This window comes from Sus scrofa, chromosome 3 (genome assembly GCF_000003025.6).
Source record: "Sus scrofa isolate TJ Tabasco breed Duroc chromosome 3, Sscrofa11.1, whole genome shotgun sequence".
Lineage (NCBI taxonomy): Eukaryota > Metazoa > Chordata > Mammalia > Artiodactyla > Suidae > Sus > Sus scrofa.
In genome coordinates, this window is record NC_010445.4 from 69,934,175 (window position 1) to 69,953,196 (window position 19,022).

The 19,022-nt window shown below is 38.5% G+C and overlaps 1 protein-coding gene across 1 annotated transcript in view; it reads left to right on the plus strand.

Moving 5' to 3' along the window:
* The window catches only part of EXOC6B (exocyst complex component 6B), a 607,547-nt gene continuing 593,506 nt past the window's right edge, over positions 4,982–19,022 (plus strand). The window contains 1 exon segment of the mRNA XM_013996035.2: positions 4,982–5,238. Within this exon segment, the coding sequence (XP_013851489.2) occupies positions 5,126–5,238 (113 nt within the window). The 5' untranslated portion in view covers positions 4,982–5,125.

Sequence of the window (19,022 nt, forward strand, 5' to 3'; positions counted from 1 at the left end):
GGAGGAAAGGATTGTAAATGAGTGCTGTGAGCAGGAACAGAAGTCAAAGTCAAATGATGGTTTGCAGCCTTGAGGATCCCAAACATATTCAACAACACAAATTTGCAGTGGTGTCTGTTATCATGGTCACAGTTTTTTTCCCCATTAGAATAGAAGGGGGAGGAATTGTCAGTGTTGGTACAATGGAGATTAGAATATTAAAGGAAACTAAAAATTTAGAAAGGGTTTAGACAAATTAGTGGTTCATGGGAGTACATGTGGTGAGTAACTTCTATCTAGTATTTATTCTGCCAGGCCCTGTGCTAGGCCCCCTGACATTAAGTATTTCTAATTCTTACAAATGGCTAAGGTATATGTTATAAACTCCATTGTACATCTGAGGAAACTGTACCTTATGGCATCCTTACTCAAATTCACCTGCTGATTAATGGAGAAGACAGGGATCAAACTCAGATCTCTCTGAATTGGAAGCTTGGATAGAAGAGAATCCAGGGTAGAAGGGAAAAATGCCAATAGATTTAATGACAATCAGGATTAGAGTAATGGGTGGGCCCCAATGAAATTAGACAGAGGACGAAATGGATGGAAAAGGAGCAGAGAGAAATTTCAGAGTGAAGTCTTGGGGACAGAGCAGTGTTTATAGAATGTAAAGGAAACAGCGAGACTGTGAATGCAATGCCTTGAACATGGCTGGCACGGTTGAGGTTCAGGAGGTCAGGGTATTCGGTAGGTTATCCATGTTGATGTTGAAGTGCCTCAGGATGATGGCAGAGAATAAGGTGGATAGCAAATCTGTGAGCAAAGGGGTTAAATTTCTGAAGAATACGGGCGTTAGAAGATGACCATGGATGGCACCACCTGATGCCTTAGACTTCAAAGGTTGAGGAATTAGGCTGTCAGAACAACAGTTTAAAAGTGTCAGTGGGGGAGTTCCCATCGTGGCTCAGTGGTTAACGAATCCGACTAGGAACCATGAGGTTGCAGGTTTGATCCTTGGCCTCGCTCAGTAGGTTAAGGATCCAGTGTTGCCCTGAGCTGTGGTGTATTTCGCAGTTGCAGATCGGATCTGGCGTTGCCATGGCTCTGGCGTTGCCGTGGCTCTGGCGTAGGCCGGCGGCTACAGCTCCGATTAGACCAGACCCCTAGCCTGGGAACCTCCATATGCTGCCGCGGATGTGGCCCTAGAAATGGCGAAAAGACCAAAAAAAAAAAAAAAAAAAAAAGTGTCAGTGGGGAATAATGAGAAGATGATGCCGTAAATCTGCTGATGCAAGAAATGAGAAAATCGGTTCATTTAAAGTGGAAAGAGGTAGCTTTGTGAAGAGGTCTTCAAAGTGATTTAGAAGGGGTCTGAGAAATGGTACAATCCATGGTACCAATGCAGAAGTGGATGCAGAGAGAGAGAGAATGATTTGCTGAAGCTCAGACAATAAACTCATGGCGATGGAGGGAGTGGGTGGGAAAGGTAGGCTGAATGGTTAGGTAATGGGTCTTGGAATGAGATGGACTTGAGTTTGAATATCAGCGTCATCACTTATGCTTTGAGACTTGCGGTATTACCTAATCTTTCAGCTTCCTCATCTGCAGAATGAGACACATCTATAGCAAAAGATTGTTGAAGGACTTAATGAATCAAAGGCCCTGGACTCCTAGTCTAATCCTTTTCTGGTCCTTCCACACAGAGCTGACACTTTGTCTAGTTAGAGGACACCAACATTGGACAGGCCATTATCACCATAATTTGCCTGAACTAGTCACTTCAGACTCGCACACCGTTGCTGGTAACACATGAGATCTCTGGCTTCTGTCTGGGCTAAAAAAAATCTCTGCTGGCTGGTTTAAACCACTACTATACACATCTGGTCTACATAACGTCTGCTTCCTGTGATAGGCAAAGAGTTTTTGCTGAGTGAGACACTGAAATGGTGATTGAAGGGACCCTTTCTCATGTATTTCAAGAGATCTTTAAAAGTAAGAAAGGCTCCTTACTCTCCTGATTCCTTCTCCGTCTATCTGAAATTGAGCATGAATAATGAAATCAAGTGAGGACAGCCAGAGATTATCTCAAAATAGACAGGTTTAGCAAGTTGCTCTGCTCCTGACAAACCAGGATTTGCAACCCATTCTCCTATTTATTTTTAAAACATGTTTTTAGTTAATAACTACTATTTTTTTTTATTGAAAAATTAGTGTATACACTAGGGAAAGAATTCCAAAAGTGCATACATAATAAAAAATTATCTTCTTCCGATTTCAGGCCCCTTCCAGTCAGTCTCCTGGCTGCCACTACTGTTGACAGTTTCTTGGATATTCTTTCAGAAACATTATAGCTATGTAGTATTTTCTGTTTATGTAAGCCTATGTATGATTTTTTTTCTCTGTGATTTTATTATTGAGGTATAGTTGACTTATAACATTAAATTAATAGTTTCAGGCATACAACACAATGATTTAAAATCTGTAGGTGTTGTGCAATGATCTCTGCAATAAGTCTAGTTAACATCCATCACCATATGCAGTTACAGAACAACTTTTTTTCCCTTGAGGTGAGAACTGTTTAACTTAGCGACTTTCAATTATGCAATACAGTATTATTTTGTGTTGTTTTTCCCCTTGGGGTATAGTTTCTGTCTAATATTATATAACTTTCAGGTGTACCACAAAGAGATTCACAATTTTTAAAGGTTATGTTCAATTTATAGTTATTATAAAGTATTGGTTATATTCCTTGTGCTACACAATATATCATTGTATCTTATTCATTTTATACATAGTAGTTTGTACCTCTTAATCTCCTACCCCCAACATTGCCCCTAACTGCTTCTCTCTCCCCATTGTAACAACTGTGAGTCTGTTTCTTTTTCTTTTCTTTCTTGGTTGTGGCATGCTGTGGCTTGATGTGGGATCTCAGTGGATTGAACCTCACCTGCAGCAGTGAAAGCACTGAGTCCTAACTACTAGATGGACCACCAGAAAATTTTGTGTTCCTTTTTTCTTATATTCGCTAGTTTTATTCTTTTTAGAGCCACATATAAGTGAAATAATACAATATTTGTCTTTCTCTGTCTGACTTATTTCATTCGGCATAATACCCTTTAAGTCCATCCATGTTGTTGCAAATAGCAAACTTTAATTATTTTTCATGGCTAAGTAGTGTTCCTGTGAGAGTGTGAGTGTGTGTGTGTGTACACCATGTCTTCTTTATCCATTCATTTGTTGATAGACACTTAGGTTTCCTTAATATTTTTTTAGTGAAGAAATTCTCTATATACAGTTTCATGGATTTTTTTAAAGTCAATTCTCCAATTTGAAGAGTTTCTTATCTAATATAGAGTATTTTCTCCTTCTCCTTAATGAGTGCATAATAATCTATGACATGGCAGTAGTACAAATGACTTAGTCTCAACTTCCAGTTTGGTTCTCACATGGCTTTTTTGGTTGATGGCAACACCATTCTCCCAGCCAAACCTTGCTGCAAACCTTGGAGTAATATCCAAGATCCTCCTTCCCCATACCTAGTAAATCATGCCAATTCTGCTTGTACAATGTTTTTCCTATTTGTCCATTTTTTTTTGGGGGGGCGTCCCATGAATATGGAGTTCCCTGGCCAGGGATCACATTGGAGCCACAGTTATGACCTGAGCTACAGATGCCAGAACACCAGATCCTTAACCCACTGTGCAGAGTGGGAATTGAACAAGCATCCCAATGCTCCCAGCTGGAGCTCCTTGTCCATTCTCTTTTATTCTTGTTGTCAATTCCCTGGTTTAGGCATTAACATTTTCAATAGCATTTTCCTGTCTCCAAATTTTCTATTTCTGTCCACCTTGCACACTTGCTTTTGATCAAGTTTCCAAAGGCCGAGTTTTGGTTTTCGTCATTATACTTCTTAAAAACCTTCAGTGGATTCTCATTCATCATGTTATGTTTTAAAACTGAAGTAGTGATCAATAAGTATGATTTAATATTCTAATCTGGCCATTGTATGAAATGTGGATGCCTAGATAAGAATGTCCATATGTAGGACCTTCGATCAGGATTTAAAAAGAAAAAAAAAAAAAAAAAAAAAAAAAGGTTTCCAGGTGCTTCTGATGCAGTTGGTTACTGGGCCAGTGGAACCATTAGAATAAAGTAAAAATTCTCATCCCCCTATTTCTTTTCCAAGGTACTTTTCCAGCCCCATCTCTTACTACTACTACTCTACACTGCAGTACACATAGGGTTTCTCTTTGGCTTTTTTGGTGCTCCTCACACCTTCCAACCACACCTTTTAAAATGTTTAGGCTTAGGAGTTCTCCTTTGTGGCTCAGTGGTAATTAACCTGACTAGTATCCATGAGGACTCAGGTTCAATTCCTGGCTCCAGCTTAGTGGGTTAAGGATCCTGCTTTGCTATGAGCTGCAGTGTAGGTCATAGACACCGGTAGGAACCAGCGTTGCTGTTGCTGTGTTGTAGGTTGGCAGGGGCAGCTCAGATTTGACCACCCCCAGGGAACTTCCATATGCCATGGGGGTGTGGCCCTAAAAACACAAAAGACCAAAAAAAAAAAAAAAAAAAAAAGAGAGAGAGAGAGAGAAAGGTTTAGGGTAGTTACTCCACGAATACTTCGCAGGCAGAAGTGATAGTTGTCCTCGATTTTTTTGAACTGGCTTAGAGCTACATTACTTTTGGATTTCTCCAGCTTTCTCCCCCTGATAACTTGTAAGACTGCTGTCTGCAGAATCTGTTAGTGCTTTCTTGATATTTGCGCCCACCGAGCAGTTTGCACTTTGTGGCAGGGTCTTAAGAATTTGTAGGACTAGTGTCATTGCCTGACTTAATTACCGTTGCATATGCAGTCGTTAAACTTTTCTGCCTTATAATGGAAATTTCCACACGTGTTTGTGGAGCCAAGGTAAAAAACGAGGGTAACACACGCTAACATCACTCAAGAGAACTACAATCCCAGCGGGTATTGCGCAGAACGTCTGCGGACGTGATGACGCTAGGGGGCGTGCCGAGTCTGAGGGAGGGGTCGTCCTGAGGGTGGCCGGAGGCCGGGGCGGCTCTGTAGCCTTGGGTGAGAGAGCTAGCGTAAGGTGAGCTGAACGAAAGAGGGGGACGCGCTGCCGGGCGCCCCCAGTCTATGGAGCGGGGTAAGATGGCGGAGGCGGAGAGCCTGGAGACAGCGGCGGAGCACGAGCGGATCCTTCGAGAGATCGAGAGCACCGACACGGCCTGCATCGGGCCCACGCTCAGGTACCCTCGGTACAGGGGCCACAGATGGGCGGGCACGGGCGGGACCGGAGGGCAGGCTCTCTCGGGGCTGTATGCCGGGACAACCGACCGCTGGGCCGACGCCCGCCCCTCCCTTCGGAGAGGCCGGCGATCGACCTCCACCCTGGGCGAGGCGCTTCCCCTCCGCAATCCCTACGTGGGGTCCCTTCCCGATCGTCGGCGCCCGCAGCCGGATTACTCTGTAGGTTCCCTCTGCTTCCCTCCGGGCTGGGGCAGCCTTCGTTTTCCCTCCGAAGCTAGCCCGGCTCGAGCAGCTAGATCGCGCCCGACAGATGGTGGCTCTTAGCAGTGCTTTCCCTGAGGACATCACCCTTCTCCCTCGGCTCAAACCCGGTCCTGCTCTAGACCAAGTCCTGCTCTTCAGGCAGAGCAGAATTCGCCCCCACGATCTGTTGCTCGGAAATTAAACTTTTGCCTCCTTAAAATCACAACCACTTCTCAGAAACGAGTTCCTGAAAATCCTAGGCCTGGAAGGAAGTAAGTTTCCTTCTCCCCGCGCGCCCCTCTCTTGGGAGGGGGTGCTCGCCGAGCCCTTCAGGAGGACGACTTCTCCCAAAGGTGCAGCCCTCATGGTCCTCTTATCGCTGAGAAGTTACCTTCCCTCCGTACCCCCCTTATCATTACTTCGTCCACACACTCCTCTTTTATATGGAGAAGTCAATGCAAGCCCCCACCTACCTGAATCTATTTAACAAAACTTAGGTACCACTTATTACACACAGTGTAAGACATTTATTAAGCGATTTTCAGATATAACATACTCAAACCGCAAAACAATCCTATTAGGTAGGTGCAGTTATTACCCTCATTTTACAGATGAGGCACAGAGCGGTTAAGGGACTTGCCCACGGTCCTAGAGAAATAAAGTAGGAGAGTCGTGATTCCTACTTAGGCAGGCTGGGTCCGGAGTCTGCATTCTTAACCTGTCTCGTTCGGCCTCAGCTGAGGATTGCCATCTACCTGTACTTTCTGTTAATTACTCATCGAGCGCAATTTCCAATTACCTTTCTCTTTCCCCTCGGTTTACTTGGTGCCTTAGAACTAAGTCTTCATCCTTCCTGTGGCACCTTCAGATCTCTGTGCAGCTTACAGCTAATTATCTTATCTACCTTCTACAGTCTTGGAATAAAAAGTTATTCCTCACTGTTTGTTTGTTCCTGGGAGAGCTGCCTTATCAAAGTGTTTGAAGGAGGGGCAGGCTGGAGACTTTCCTCCTCATCTCTGCTTGCACGGCTTCCTTCTCCAACTGGGCACGGTGTTAGCACAGTTCTCCCAGTACATCCTTGGACATGGGACTTTTTATCCCTTACTGCATTATGATCATGACCATCATGCTCCTCTCTTTTCCCATTTTCTTGAGCTCTTAAGGATGAATGACCCTCATTTCATTATCTTTTCTAAAAACTAAGGACCGCTTACTGGTATTCTACATGCATTATTAGTGGTTATTAATATTTGCGTTTCATAGAACAAAATGGTATTAGAGTTACTGAGAATGCTGTTTCAGTATTCTACAAGAAATCTGGCTACTGAGCTATAGTTGGCCGCCAACAAAGCTCCCACTGAAGCAGTTAGGATTACCAGAGTTTTTAGGAAGGATTCTTCATCAGAAAACCATCAGTGTTGTCTTGAGTTGGTTGTGGTTTTCAATTGCTGTCGGTTCTTGGTTTATATGATAAGTGACTTCATTTAGTGTTATCAGTTTAGTTTGCTTTGATTTATTATGTTAACCCTCTACTGAATAGTAATGCGTATTCGTTCAGCTGAATTTTGGCCTGTAATCATCCATTATCTTGACTTAAGAGTATATGTATGATACTTAAAATATGTTACCCATTCCCCCTAGAACTTACTTCGTTGTTATCACTGGAGTTCTTCCCCTGGAAAGTGGGATTTTGTGGGGGTAACTGGATTAGGGATCTTTTGTCCTAAGGGGACATGGTTAAAAAAAAAAAAAAAAGGTTTGAGAACCACTGCATTATCCTACTAGTTTTAGTTGCTTTTCCTTCATTATTCTTTTCATCATTAGTGGCTTTCCATTTTTGGCCTCATCCTGTCTTTGTCAGTTAACCCTAAATCTTACCATCAGAGCCAAGGTTCAATCACTTGAACATACTATAGTATAAGTAGTACCCTCTGTCTTTGTCTTTAGTCTAACTTGTTCCTGTCCCTATTCATGGGGATGATCTCATCTTCGTTCCTTATCCAATTCGGAGGCAGCAGCATGCACAGACATGAGGTTTCAGATCCCGTGCCTTACCCTGGGTGCACCTCCATTGTCATCATCCTGGTTTTCCATCACAATCATTAAACAGGTTTCATTAAGGCAGTAGGCGCTCTTTGCCAACTTTATCCACTATTGTACATCACAAAAAGTACTCCTTTTTTGTAGTCTTTCCAATCTTTCATCTTTTGAGGTAGCTTTAAAAATTCTTTTTGTCTTTAGGGCTGCACCCACAGCATATGGAAGTTCCCAGGCTAGGGGCTGAATCAGAGCTGTAACTGCCAGCCTACACCACAGCCATAGAAACGTAGGATCTGAGCCACATCTGCGACCTACACCACAGCTCACAGCAACACTGGATCCTTAACCCACTGAGTGAGGCCAGGGATCAAACTTGTGTTCTCATGGATGCTAGTTAGATTCGTTTCTGCTGAGCCAGGATGGAAACTCCTTTTTTTTTTTTTTTTTTTTTTTTTTTTTTGAGGTAGCACTTTTAAGGCACCAGATTCTTACCTGTTCCTGAGATAAGTTTTATAATTGAGGAGGAACTACAGAACAGAGAAAAACAATAAATTGATAGCAGATATAAGCTTAATATACCCATCCCTACAGTTCCTGCTTTTCACAAAAATCCACTTAGATGCATTGCCTAGTCAGACTCTTTCGTTTGCCAACTATTATTTGCGAACCATTACTTGGTTTCTTTTCCTGCTGTGATACCAAATTATTCTTCTAGTTTTATCCCTTGTTTGAAGAGCCACAGTGGCTTGACTTTTCCATTATATGACTCTCCTTACTTTAATCTCGAACAGTATATGCCATGTTATTCCCATGTATCTTAAGGGAATGCCTTTCCTTTTTCATTGTACTTCTGAAAGCCCCAAGTTTATCCATGCATACAGAGGCCGTTGCCTAGCAAATTCTTTTGGGAAAGCAGCCACCTCTTCTCTGCCTTCATCTCAAAAATTATTTTGTTAGCTGCAAGTCCTAATTTTGCAGATGAGGAAATTGGCCCGTAAGATGTTTGAGTCTGTCTTGGTTTTAAAATAATATTGATTCCTGTTTGGAGTTCCCACAAGTAGAAACAAAGCGGACTAGTATCCACGAGGATGGGCTTCGATCCCTAGCCTCGCTCAGTAAGTTGGGGATCGGGTTTTGCCGAGGGCTGCGCAGTAGTTCACAAACCCAGTTTAGGTCCTGTGTTGCTGTGGTTGTGGTGTAGGTTGGCGGCTGCAGCTCTGATTTGACACCTAGCCTGGGAACTTCCATATGCAGCACGCGTGGCCCTAAAAAGCAGAAAAAAAATTGCTTCCTGTTCTGTAGCGCTAATACTAAAATATTGATTGTAAATCACTCATGAAGCATAGCTCCCTATTTTCATTTTTCAAATCCCATCTATATATCTCTAGTGTTTTTTCATATCACTTATTCAGAAGAAGCCATTTCCTCACTATTCTTTCTGGATACTAGCAATTAACATTCAGTCTTAATTGCTATTTAAGATTTTGTTTTTAAACTTTTTAATTTAACACTGAAGTGCATTGGTTTTACTTTTGTGTGTGTGTGTCTTTTTAGGGCCATACCCGAGGCATATGGAAGTTCCCAGGCTAGGAGTCGAATCGGAGCTATAGCTGCCAGCCACAGCAATGTCAGATCTGAGCCATGTCTGCAGCCCACACGACAGCTCATGGCACTGCTGGATCCATAAGCCACTGAGCAAGGCCAGGGATCGAACCTGCGTCCTCATGGATACTAGTCAGATTTGTTTCCGCTGAGCCACATTGGGAATTCTTACATTGCCTTTAAAAAGTAGCTTCATTGAGATAAAATTCCTGTACCACACAGTTCACCCATTTAAACTACAATTCAGTGTTTTTTCATTGTATTCACAGAGCTGTGTGACAATTACCACAATGTAACTGTAGAACATTTTTGTCACCCTCAAGTGCAACTCCGTGCTTATTAGCAGTTACTCTTTATTCTGTCCCCATTCCTCAGGCAGTCACTACTTTCTGTATTTATGGGTTTGTCTATTCTGGACATTTCATATGAATGGACTCATATAATGCATATTTTTATAGTGACTCAACACAATATTTTTAGGGTTTAGCCATGTGGTAGCAAGTATTGGTACTTCATTTCTTTTTGTTGCTGAATAGTATTCCACTGTATGACTGTACCACATTCTATGTATTCTATAGTTGATGGACCCTGAGTTGTTTCTGTATATGGGCTGCTATGAACAATGCTTTTATGAACATTTGTGTATATTTGTTTTTGTGTGGACATATTTTTATTCTTCTTGGGTTTATACCTAAGAATGGAATTTCTAGGTCATCTGATAACTCTTTGAATATTCTGAGGAACTGCCAAAGTGTTTAACAAAATATCTGTACTATTCTGGGTTCCCACCAGTAGTGTATAAGGATTCCAGTTTATCCATATCCTTGTCAGCACTTGTTATTGTCTTTTATTTTAGCCATCTTAATGGGTATGAATTTGCATCTTGCTGTACTTTTGATTTTCATTTCCCTAATGGTAACCTTTTCCTATGCTTATTAGTTATTTGTTTATCTTCTTTGGAGCAATGTCTCTTCAGATCCTACTCAGTTTTTAATTGGGTTGTCTTTTCACTGTTGAGTTTTAAGAGTTCTTTATATATTCTGGATATAAGTCTTTTACAGGTATTTAATTTGTAAATGCTTTCTCTAATTCTTTGAGTTTTTTTTTTTTTTTTCATTTTTCTCTATGGTATCATTTGTTGCACAAAAGTTTTAAATTTTGATGTAGTCAGTATATCTAGTTGTTATTTTTTTCTTGGGCCTTTTGGTGTTGAATTGAGGAAACCTTTGCTTAACCCAAGATTATGAAAATTTGCTTTTTTTTTTGAGTTGTATAATTTTATCTCTGCATTAAGATCTGTGATCCATTTTGAGTTAATTTTTGTCGATAGTATAAGGAAGGGTGTCCTTTTTACATGTTTATATGCAGTTGTTCCAGCACCATTTGTTGAGTGCCATCTTTTCTTACCCAGATATATTTCTGGCTGATTTATCTTGATCATTTTACCATGAAATTTGTGTTCCTTGTTTATAGCGGAAATGTAACATTCAAGACCTTGTTATTGTGTTTATTTGACTTTGGTGTTTGGCCTGATCTGGCTCTTGAGTGTTGTCACCTGGGAAGAAGTTTCCTGTAACGTTTTCAGCAAAAGATTTTCTCTTTTTAGCTTAATTGATGCTTTCCATTTCCGAGGTTCCTGTGTTATAGTAATGATGTGATTACTATATTTGATCTTGGAAAAGAACTTTACTTTAGGGACTGATTTTTGTCTTGACCTGATGGAATTGTTTTGTGTTATATTGCTCAGTTTTAAGATGGACATAAAGCGTATTAATGATAGAATATTTTTAATCTTTTTCACTGTTAAAACATTATGTCAACATTATAAGAATTTTGGAAACTGTATTAAGAATTACTTATAATCCTATAACACAGCTGCTGTTGTTTTGGTTGATTTCCTTCTAGACTTTGTTTTGTATATTTTGTTGTTAAAAAGCTATATTCTTGCTTTTCTATCTTGCTTATTTAAATAAGTTGTTTGTAAAGCTGGCTCTTACAGAGAACAAATTGGGGGGATATTTTCAAAATCTGTTTTGCTCAATATCATTTGATAATTCAGTATGGAGCACTGGCTTAACCAGTTACTACTTCTGTGCCTTTGACCGTATAGCTGTGTTATCCATCCTTTGCTCTCCCCCATAACCTAAGTTGTACAGAAACCAGTTAATCATAATCCTTGGTTCATGACACTTTGTCATTTTTGGCCCCTGCATGGACCTCTTTAAGCAATTAAATAATTGTTTTTATTATCAACTTACCACTGGAGTGGATAGATTTTTCTCATCTTTAAAATGGGGATGGGGGAGTTTCTGTTGTGACTCAGTGGAAACGAATCTGACTGGTATCCATGAGGACACAGGTTTGATCCCTGGCCTCGTTCAGTGGTTTAAGGATCTGGCGTTGCCCTGAGCTGTGGTGTAGGTCACAGACGCAGCTCAGATTCTTCATTGCTGTGGCCGTGGTGTGGGTCGGAGGCTACAGCTCAGATTGGACCTCCAGCCTGGGAACTGCCATATGCCGTGGGTGCAGCCTCAAGAAGCAAAAAAAGAAAAAAAAAAAAAGATAGATACATAAAGTAATGATGCTGTTTGGCGATTAGTGTTACATATGGTGGGGTATTGTTTTTGATTAGGTGGTTAGAAAACGTTGTTTGGCAAAGGTTTGGTTTGAGAAGACTGAAGGAGCAAGCCTCTGGGGGTTGTACCTTTCATACAGTGGACACAGTGTGAAAACCCTTAGGAGAAGCATAGTGGTGGTGGGGGGAATGCGATGGTAGGAGACATTACTGAGGGTTCAGAGCATGTAGACTAAAAATGAGACTTTGACTATATTTCTAAGTGTTATGGCAAGGTACGAGAAAGTGACATGCCCTGACTTTAAGGTTAAACAACATTGTGGGGACTGTGTGGAGATTGGAGTACAAGAGGAAGCAGGGAAACTAGTCCAGGATGTTTGAGGTAATAAGAGCATAGTAGTAGCATGCAGTAAGGTTGGTGGGGAGGTCATGAGATTGGATTTCGAATATATTTGGAAAGCAGAGCCAGAATGTTGGATTAGTTATGGATGCTAAAGAAAGAGAGGAATCCAGCATGGTTCCAGGGCTCTTGGCCAAAGTGAATGAATGGTGGTCCCGTTTATTGGAATAGAGAATAAAGGGGGAGGAACTTTTTCTTCATAGCACTTACTACTGCCTGACGTATATAATTTTTGATTGTCTTCTTCATTATAATGTGTATTCCAGGAGGGGAGGAATTTTGTTCCTTTTGTTTGCTGTTGTGTCCTGGGAACCTAAAAGAGTGCCTGACAAACAGTTGGTGCTCAATGAATATTTGTTGAATGAATAGAAGAATAAAATAATTATGCCATGAACTGTTAATTATCTGGGGGGGTTGATTAACTGATTTGCAGATTAACTGTCTTAAAAAATATGACCAGGCTTTTGAAAAAAATTAAGCTGCTGAAAATCTTGAAAACCTCAGTATCCAAAGTGTTTATTCTTTGGAATTACATATGATTTTAGAGTTCTTCTTTCTCTTCATCAAAAGCATAATTTAAAATAATTAGCCTCTAATGCCTGTCATTCTTCAGTATTTTGTACAGTGTTAGAAATTTTCAACTTTATAACTCTAGTGACTAAAATGTTGTAATCTAAGAACACATTGTATGAATAAAGCTTAGCATTTGGCAGTAGGTTAAGATTGTACACTTGGGGAAAAGGAGGTGGATAGTGTTAAATAAATCTCATTACAGTATGGAATAGGATAATGAATTTTTTGTGGTTTGATAAAGAGAAGTTAGGTTTTATTTTAATAACATTTAATTACCAAGCAAATTTCAGAAAAGCTGGAAAAACCCTCTTGTAGCTGATGAGACAATGCTGATTTGGTTTAATCAGCATTGGGCTCTGTGTCCGATTTTATTTGAGCTAAATAAACAAAAATTTTCATTGATGCTCTTCCAGTGGAGGATTATTCTGATGTGTTATCTGATCAATTAGATTCAAACCAAAAAAAAAAAATATTAGTAGTCACAGGGGGAAATTAAATGGGAGGAGTGGCAGTTGGCAGTTATTCCTGTGTTGAAGAATTTATTAGTTATCTCCTGGAAATCTTATCTACTATATAATTCTGAAAATAAAAAATGAATAAGTAAATTATGTTTATTTGTCTGGGCTTGGAATATTTTAACAATGGAGAGGGAAGGATATGAATCATAATAGATCTAATATTTTTCCCATTCCCTCTCTTCCCCCATTTTATTAGTTTGTTGTTTATTCTTACATTGCATTTTTAATGCAAATATAAGCATATAGATTTTATATTCTCCCCGTTTTACAAAATAAATAGTGTACTGTATATACAGTTCTGCAGCTTAGTTTTTTACTAGTCAGTATTTTGGAAATCTGTCCATATCAGTATGCAGAAATTTTCCTTATTCTTTCTTGCAGCTACATAGTGTGAATATACCCTGGTTTATTCACCCAATCCCCTATTTCTGTATACTTGGGTTATTTCCAGTCTTTTGTTCCAGTCATTCCAACACAGCAATGAATAACTTGTAATATTTGTCATTTCTTATTGTACATTTCATGCTGTATCTGTAGGATAGATTCCCAGAAGGGTAAAACATTGCTGGGTAAAATGATGAATGTATCTGTACTTTGGTATTACTCTCTGTAGAGGTTATATTCTTTTGTTCTTCTTCTGGCAGTCTTTGACATTGCTCATTTTTCTGCAGCTTTTTCAACATAATATGTTTTAGACTTTTGAGTTTTTGCCAGTATAATAAATGACAAATGCTATTTCAGTGTAGATTTTATTTGCACTGTATTTCTTACTATGAGTGAGGCTGAATATCTCTTGATATGTATAAAGGCTCTCTCTGTGTGTGTATGTGTACTATCTGTCCATGTCCTTTGCTTATTTTTCTATAGGTTTTTTTTTTTTAATTTGGGAGCACCAGTAAAGAAGCTTTGGTAGTTATGCTTTGCTTAAATGCATCAGGAGTATATAAACTAAAATGGGTTGTGATTACTAAAACAAAGAAACCATTGTTTCTAAGTAATGAAAGCTTCAAACCTTCCTTTTTATTATTTTAGTCATAAAGGGACATGAATAAGCAGACATTTTAAAAGAATTAAAAAAATCTTATGCCAGGAGGTAATGATAATTTGAAATGAGGAGATTTTTTGGGGGGAATGCAGTAACATTATTAAATAATACTACTTTGTATACAAATAAAATTCTTAGCAAATCAGAGGATTTCAGCATTTTAATAACTTTTGTTACTTTAAAATGTTATGGCATGTATTCGTAATGTTTGTATAATTTCTAGTATCAACACAACTAGTATATTAGTTGCAAAAAGTTATAAGGAGACTTATTTAGTATGGTTATGGAAGCACATTTTAGATAATATTTATGATATTACCTTAGTTTGGAATATGATATGTGTGGCTATTTATTAGGTCATTGAGGAAAATAAAGATTTTTGATTCTTTACATCATTGAATTTGGTAGTGTTAGTATTTGCTAATTCTTTAATAATTAATTACATACCAAAATCAAGCTACCAGCTGAAAACAACCTGAAGAAATAAAATTAGTGGGTAGCTTATCTATGAAATGTTTGCATCTAGATTGAGATGCTTAGCAATTATGACATTTAATATTTGCTTGGGGGAAATAGCAAAAATAATGATGGGGGAGGGGTTAGTAAAAGCCAAGATAAAAACAAGAGCTGAGCTTAAACACTTGAGACCTCAGGTGACTACAGTTATTTCTTAGAAATGTCTGCTATAGCTGTGGGAAAAAAGAGTGAAGCCTTTTTTTCAGTGTAGTAGTATCTGCTGGAGTATTTAGAAAACCAAGAAAACAGTTTGCTAACTAGCTGGTATTGCATGGACTTTGAATATTTGAAATAAGTAGAGGTCAGCTGGAGTTTCCGTTGTGGCTCAGTGGTTAAAGAATCCGACTAGGAAACATGAGGTTGTGGGTTTGATCCCTGGCCTTGCTCAGTGGGTTAGGGATCTGGCGTTGCCATGAGCTGTGGTGTAGGTAGTAGATGTGGTTTGGATCCTGTGTTGCTGTGGCAGTGGTGTAGGCTGGCAGCTACAGCTCTGATTAGACCCCTAGCCTGGGAACCTCCATATGTGGCGGGAGCAGCCCTAGAAATGGCAAAAAAGACCAAAAAAAAAAAAAAAAAAAGACAAGGTCAGCTAAGAAATAAACAATGATCATGAAATATTTTAATACTTTGGCTATTTTAAAAAAGCAATTTGTGATGTGTACCTGTAAATTATATTTATATTATATTTTACATATCTAGATGTCCTCAAAATGTTAACTGGTTTCCTTCAAATTGTGGATAACAACATTAATATTTCCTCCACATTTTAACTAATTTTTAGAATGGTGATTAATTTTTTAAAATTTAATTTATGGCTGCATCCATAGCATATGGAAGTTCCTGGGTCAGGGATTGAATCCAAGCCACATCTGTGACAGTACTGGATCCTTTAACCCATTGCACTGGGCTGGAGATCAAAACCGTGCTTCCACAGCAACCCCACTGCAGTTGGATTCTTAACCCACTCTGTCGCAGTGAGAACTGGAAGGGTGATTAATTTTGTCTTAACTATTTTTGGGTTACTCTCAATCTCTTTCACTTTTTCTGGTTGACAATTGCTTGTTCTTTTTCTCTGATTTCCCCCGGCCTTGTTCTAGAAAGGAATTAGATGGTTTCCAAAAATCTACATGATTTAAAAAATACACATAATAGATATATCAGCTGGCAAAATGGGGTAAGGGAAAGCAAAGATAGGAAAGAGACTATGAAGCCAAGAGTGAGAGTAGTTAAAAGATTATGTTTGTAAAGGTAGGCCATCAGTTTGGCTCTAGGCTTTCCAGCAGCTAGTGCAAAAAAAAAAAAAAAAAGACATGCTTCGTTATTTGAGTGATGGTGTAAAATTAAAAAGTAGTTACTTTGCAGAAGCACAGCTATTCTTGGTTCTGAGTAAGACCGGAGAACTGTTTCTCCCATATGTCCTCACAAAGAAGGCCTTGTATAATATAACTTTAATATCCATATAGTAAATGCAGCAATATGTGACAGGCTGTTTCTTATATTGTCCTTTAGTGAAAGCATATGGCATAACCAAAGCACCAGTTAGTAAAAGCAGTTCTGCAGGGAGTCAAAGGAATGTAGTTCTCAGCTGGTCTTGGTTTCATCAAGGCATAGATTTTATCATACCTACAGTGGAAGTTGAAGGGGCATTATCCCTCTTACTACCTCTTGATTATTGATCACTTACGAATGCTATAGACTCTTTTCTTAGTAAAATGCATGTGACCAGTCTTCGTAATTTCTAATCTGGAAGAGTGAGTGTATTGCATATACATTAGTGAATTCTTTCGTAAGTACTACTTTTAGTAGTTAGTGTTTTTGATAAGTGATGAATATCAGTGAGTTCAAAGGTATGTATATTTTTTGCCTTTTTTTTTTTCCAGCCCATGCCCGTGGCATGTCAAATTCCATGAATAGATTCAAATTGTTGTGTTGTATCAGTAGTTCATTTTTTTATTGCAGAAAAATATTCCATGGTATAGTTGTAGCACACTTGTTTAATCATTTACCCATTAAAGGATATCTAGCTTGTTCCCAGTTTTTGGCTATTAAAATGAAGCTACTATAAACCTTTATGTAAAGGTTTTTGTGTGAACATACATTTTTAGTTCCCTTGGCTATATAGCTACTAGTGGAATTGCTGGGTCATATGATAACTCTTTTTGAGGAACTACTAAACTTTTCCAAAGTGACTGTACCATTTTATATTCCCACCAGCAACGTATGTTTGTTCCGTTTTTTTCAGATCCTTGCTAGCATTTGGTATCATTGTTTCTTATTTTGTCATTCTGACATTTGTGTAGTAATATCTCATTGTGGTTTTAATTTGCATATTTCTAACTGCTAATGATGTTGAAGATCTTTTCATGTGCCTATTTGCCATATGTATATCCACTTTAATTTTTTTTTTTCTCTTTTTTTGGTTGTACCCATGGCATGTGAAAGTTCCTGGGCTAGGGATGGAACCCACCCCACAGCAGAGACCTGAGCTGCTGCAGTGAAAATGCCAGTTCCTTAACCCACTGTCCCGGAAGAGAACTCCTATATCCACTTTGTTGAATTGCCTCTTCAGGTCTTTTGCCCATTTTCTAATTGAATTTTTAAAAAACTGTTGTGTTTTAAAAACTGTGTATTCTAGATACTGGTCCTTTGTTGGATGTGTGATTTACAGACATTTTCTTCCACCCTGTGACTTGTCCTTTCATCCTCTTAACAGAGTGTTGCAGATCCCAGGTTTTTTTATTTTGGCGAAGTCCAAGTTACCTGTTTTTCCTTGTATGGAACATGTTTTTGGTGTCAATTTTAAGAACTCTTTCCTTAGCCCTAAAGCTTGAGGATTTTCCCCTGCAGCTTTTTTCCCCTGAAAGTTTTATAATTTGTTTTTTTTTTTAAATATAAAGCCTGTGATTCATTTTGAGTTAGTTTTTGTAATTTTGTAATTTTTGTATGAGTAGCGAGACTTCAAAATTTCTCTTTCTCTTGGTCTATGGATATCCAACTGTTCCACCCCCATTTATTATTAAAAAGGCTGTTTTTCCTCTACAGAACTGCTTTTGCACCTTCGTCAGCTTACTTGGTGTATTTCTGTGGGTCTCTCGTTTCTCTTCATCTATTGTGCTGGTATGACAGTCTTAAAAGATTACTGTAACTTCATAGAATAAGTCTTGATAATGAATAGACTGATTCTTCTCACTTTAATCTTCTTTATCAAAATGGTTCATCTAATTTAGGCCCTAAGCTTTTCCATATAAATTTTAGAATAATTTTCTATATTCACCAAAATACCTTACTGAGATTTTAATAGGAGTTGCATTAAACCTGTGTATAAGTTTGTAGAGAAGTAACATCCATGAGTTTTCTAGTTGCAGACATAGTATGTCTCTCAATTTAATTTAGCTCCCTTTTGATCTATTTTCATCAGCATTGTGTAGTTTTTAGCATACAAAGTCAGTCCATATTTTGTTGGATTTATACTTCACTATTTCTTTTTTTTTCCAAAGTGATCATAAATGATACTGTGTTTTTAACTTTGATGTCAGTATATTCATTGCTAATATAGAAATGCAATTAATTTTTGGATGTTTAGCTTGTATCTTTGTAACTTTCCTTTTTAATCTAGGAGTTTTTGGGTAGATTTCCTTGAAGTTTTCCATGTGGATAAAAGTGTTAACTGTAGTGGAGATTGTTTTAATTTTCTAGTCTATATGCTTTTTCTTTAACTTCTTTCATTGCTGGAACTTCCAGGACTATGTTGAATAAGACTGGTGAACATGGACATCTTTGCCTTATTCCCAGTCTAAGAAAGCGTCAGTCTTTCTCCCATTAACTATAACGTTGTTATAGGATTTTTGCAAATATATTTTATCAAGTTGAGGAAGTTTCCTTATATTTTTATTTTCTCAGAGTTTTTATCATGCAGAAGTGTTGACTTTTGTCCAATGCTTTTATTGCATTGATTGATATGATCATGTGATTTTTCTTCTTTAGCCTTGTGAGTTATATTGATTGATTTTTGAATGTGGAATGAGCCTGTCTTCCTGGAATAAAACCTAACTTAGTCATTGTGTGTATTTCTTTTTATATACCTTGAATTCTATTTGCCAGTGTGTTCTTAGGCATTTTTATGTTTGTTCTTACAAGAGATAGCGACCTGTAGTTTTATTTTTTGTTGTCGTCTGGTTTTGATGATAGGGTAACAGTAGCTTCGTAAAATGAATTGGGAAGTGTTTCCTCCCTTTTATTTCATGGACGAGATTTTAGAATTAATTCGTGTT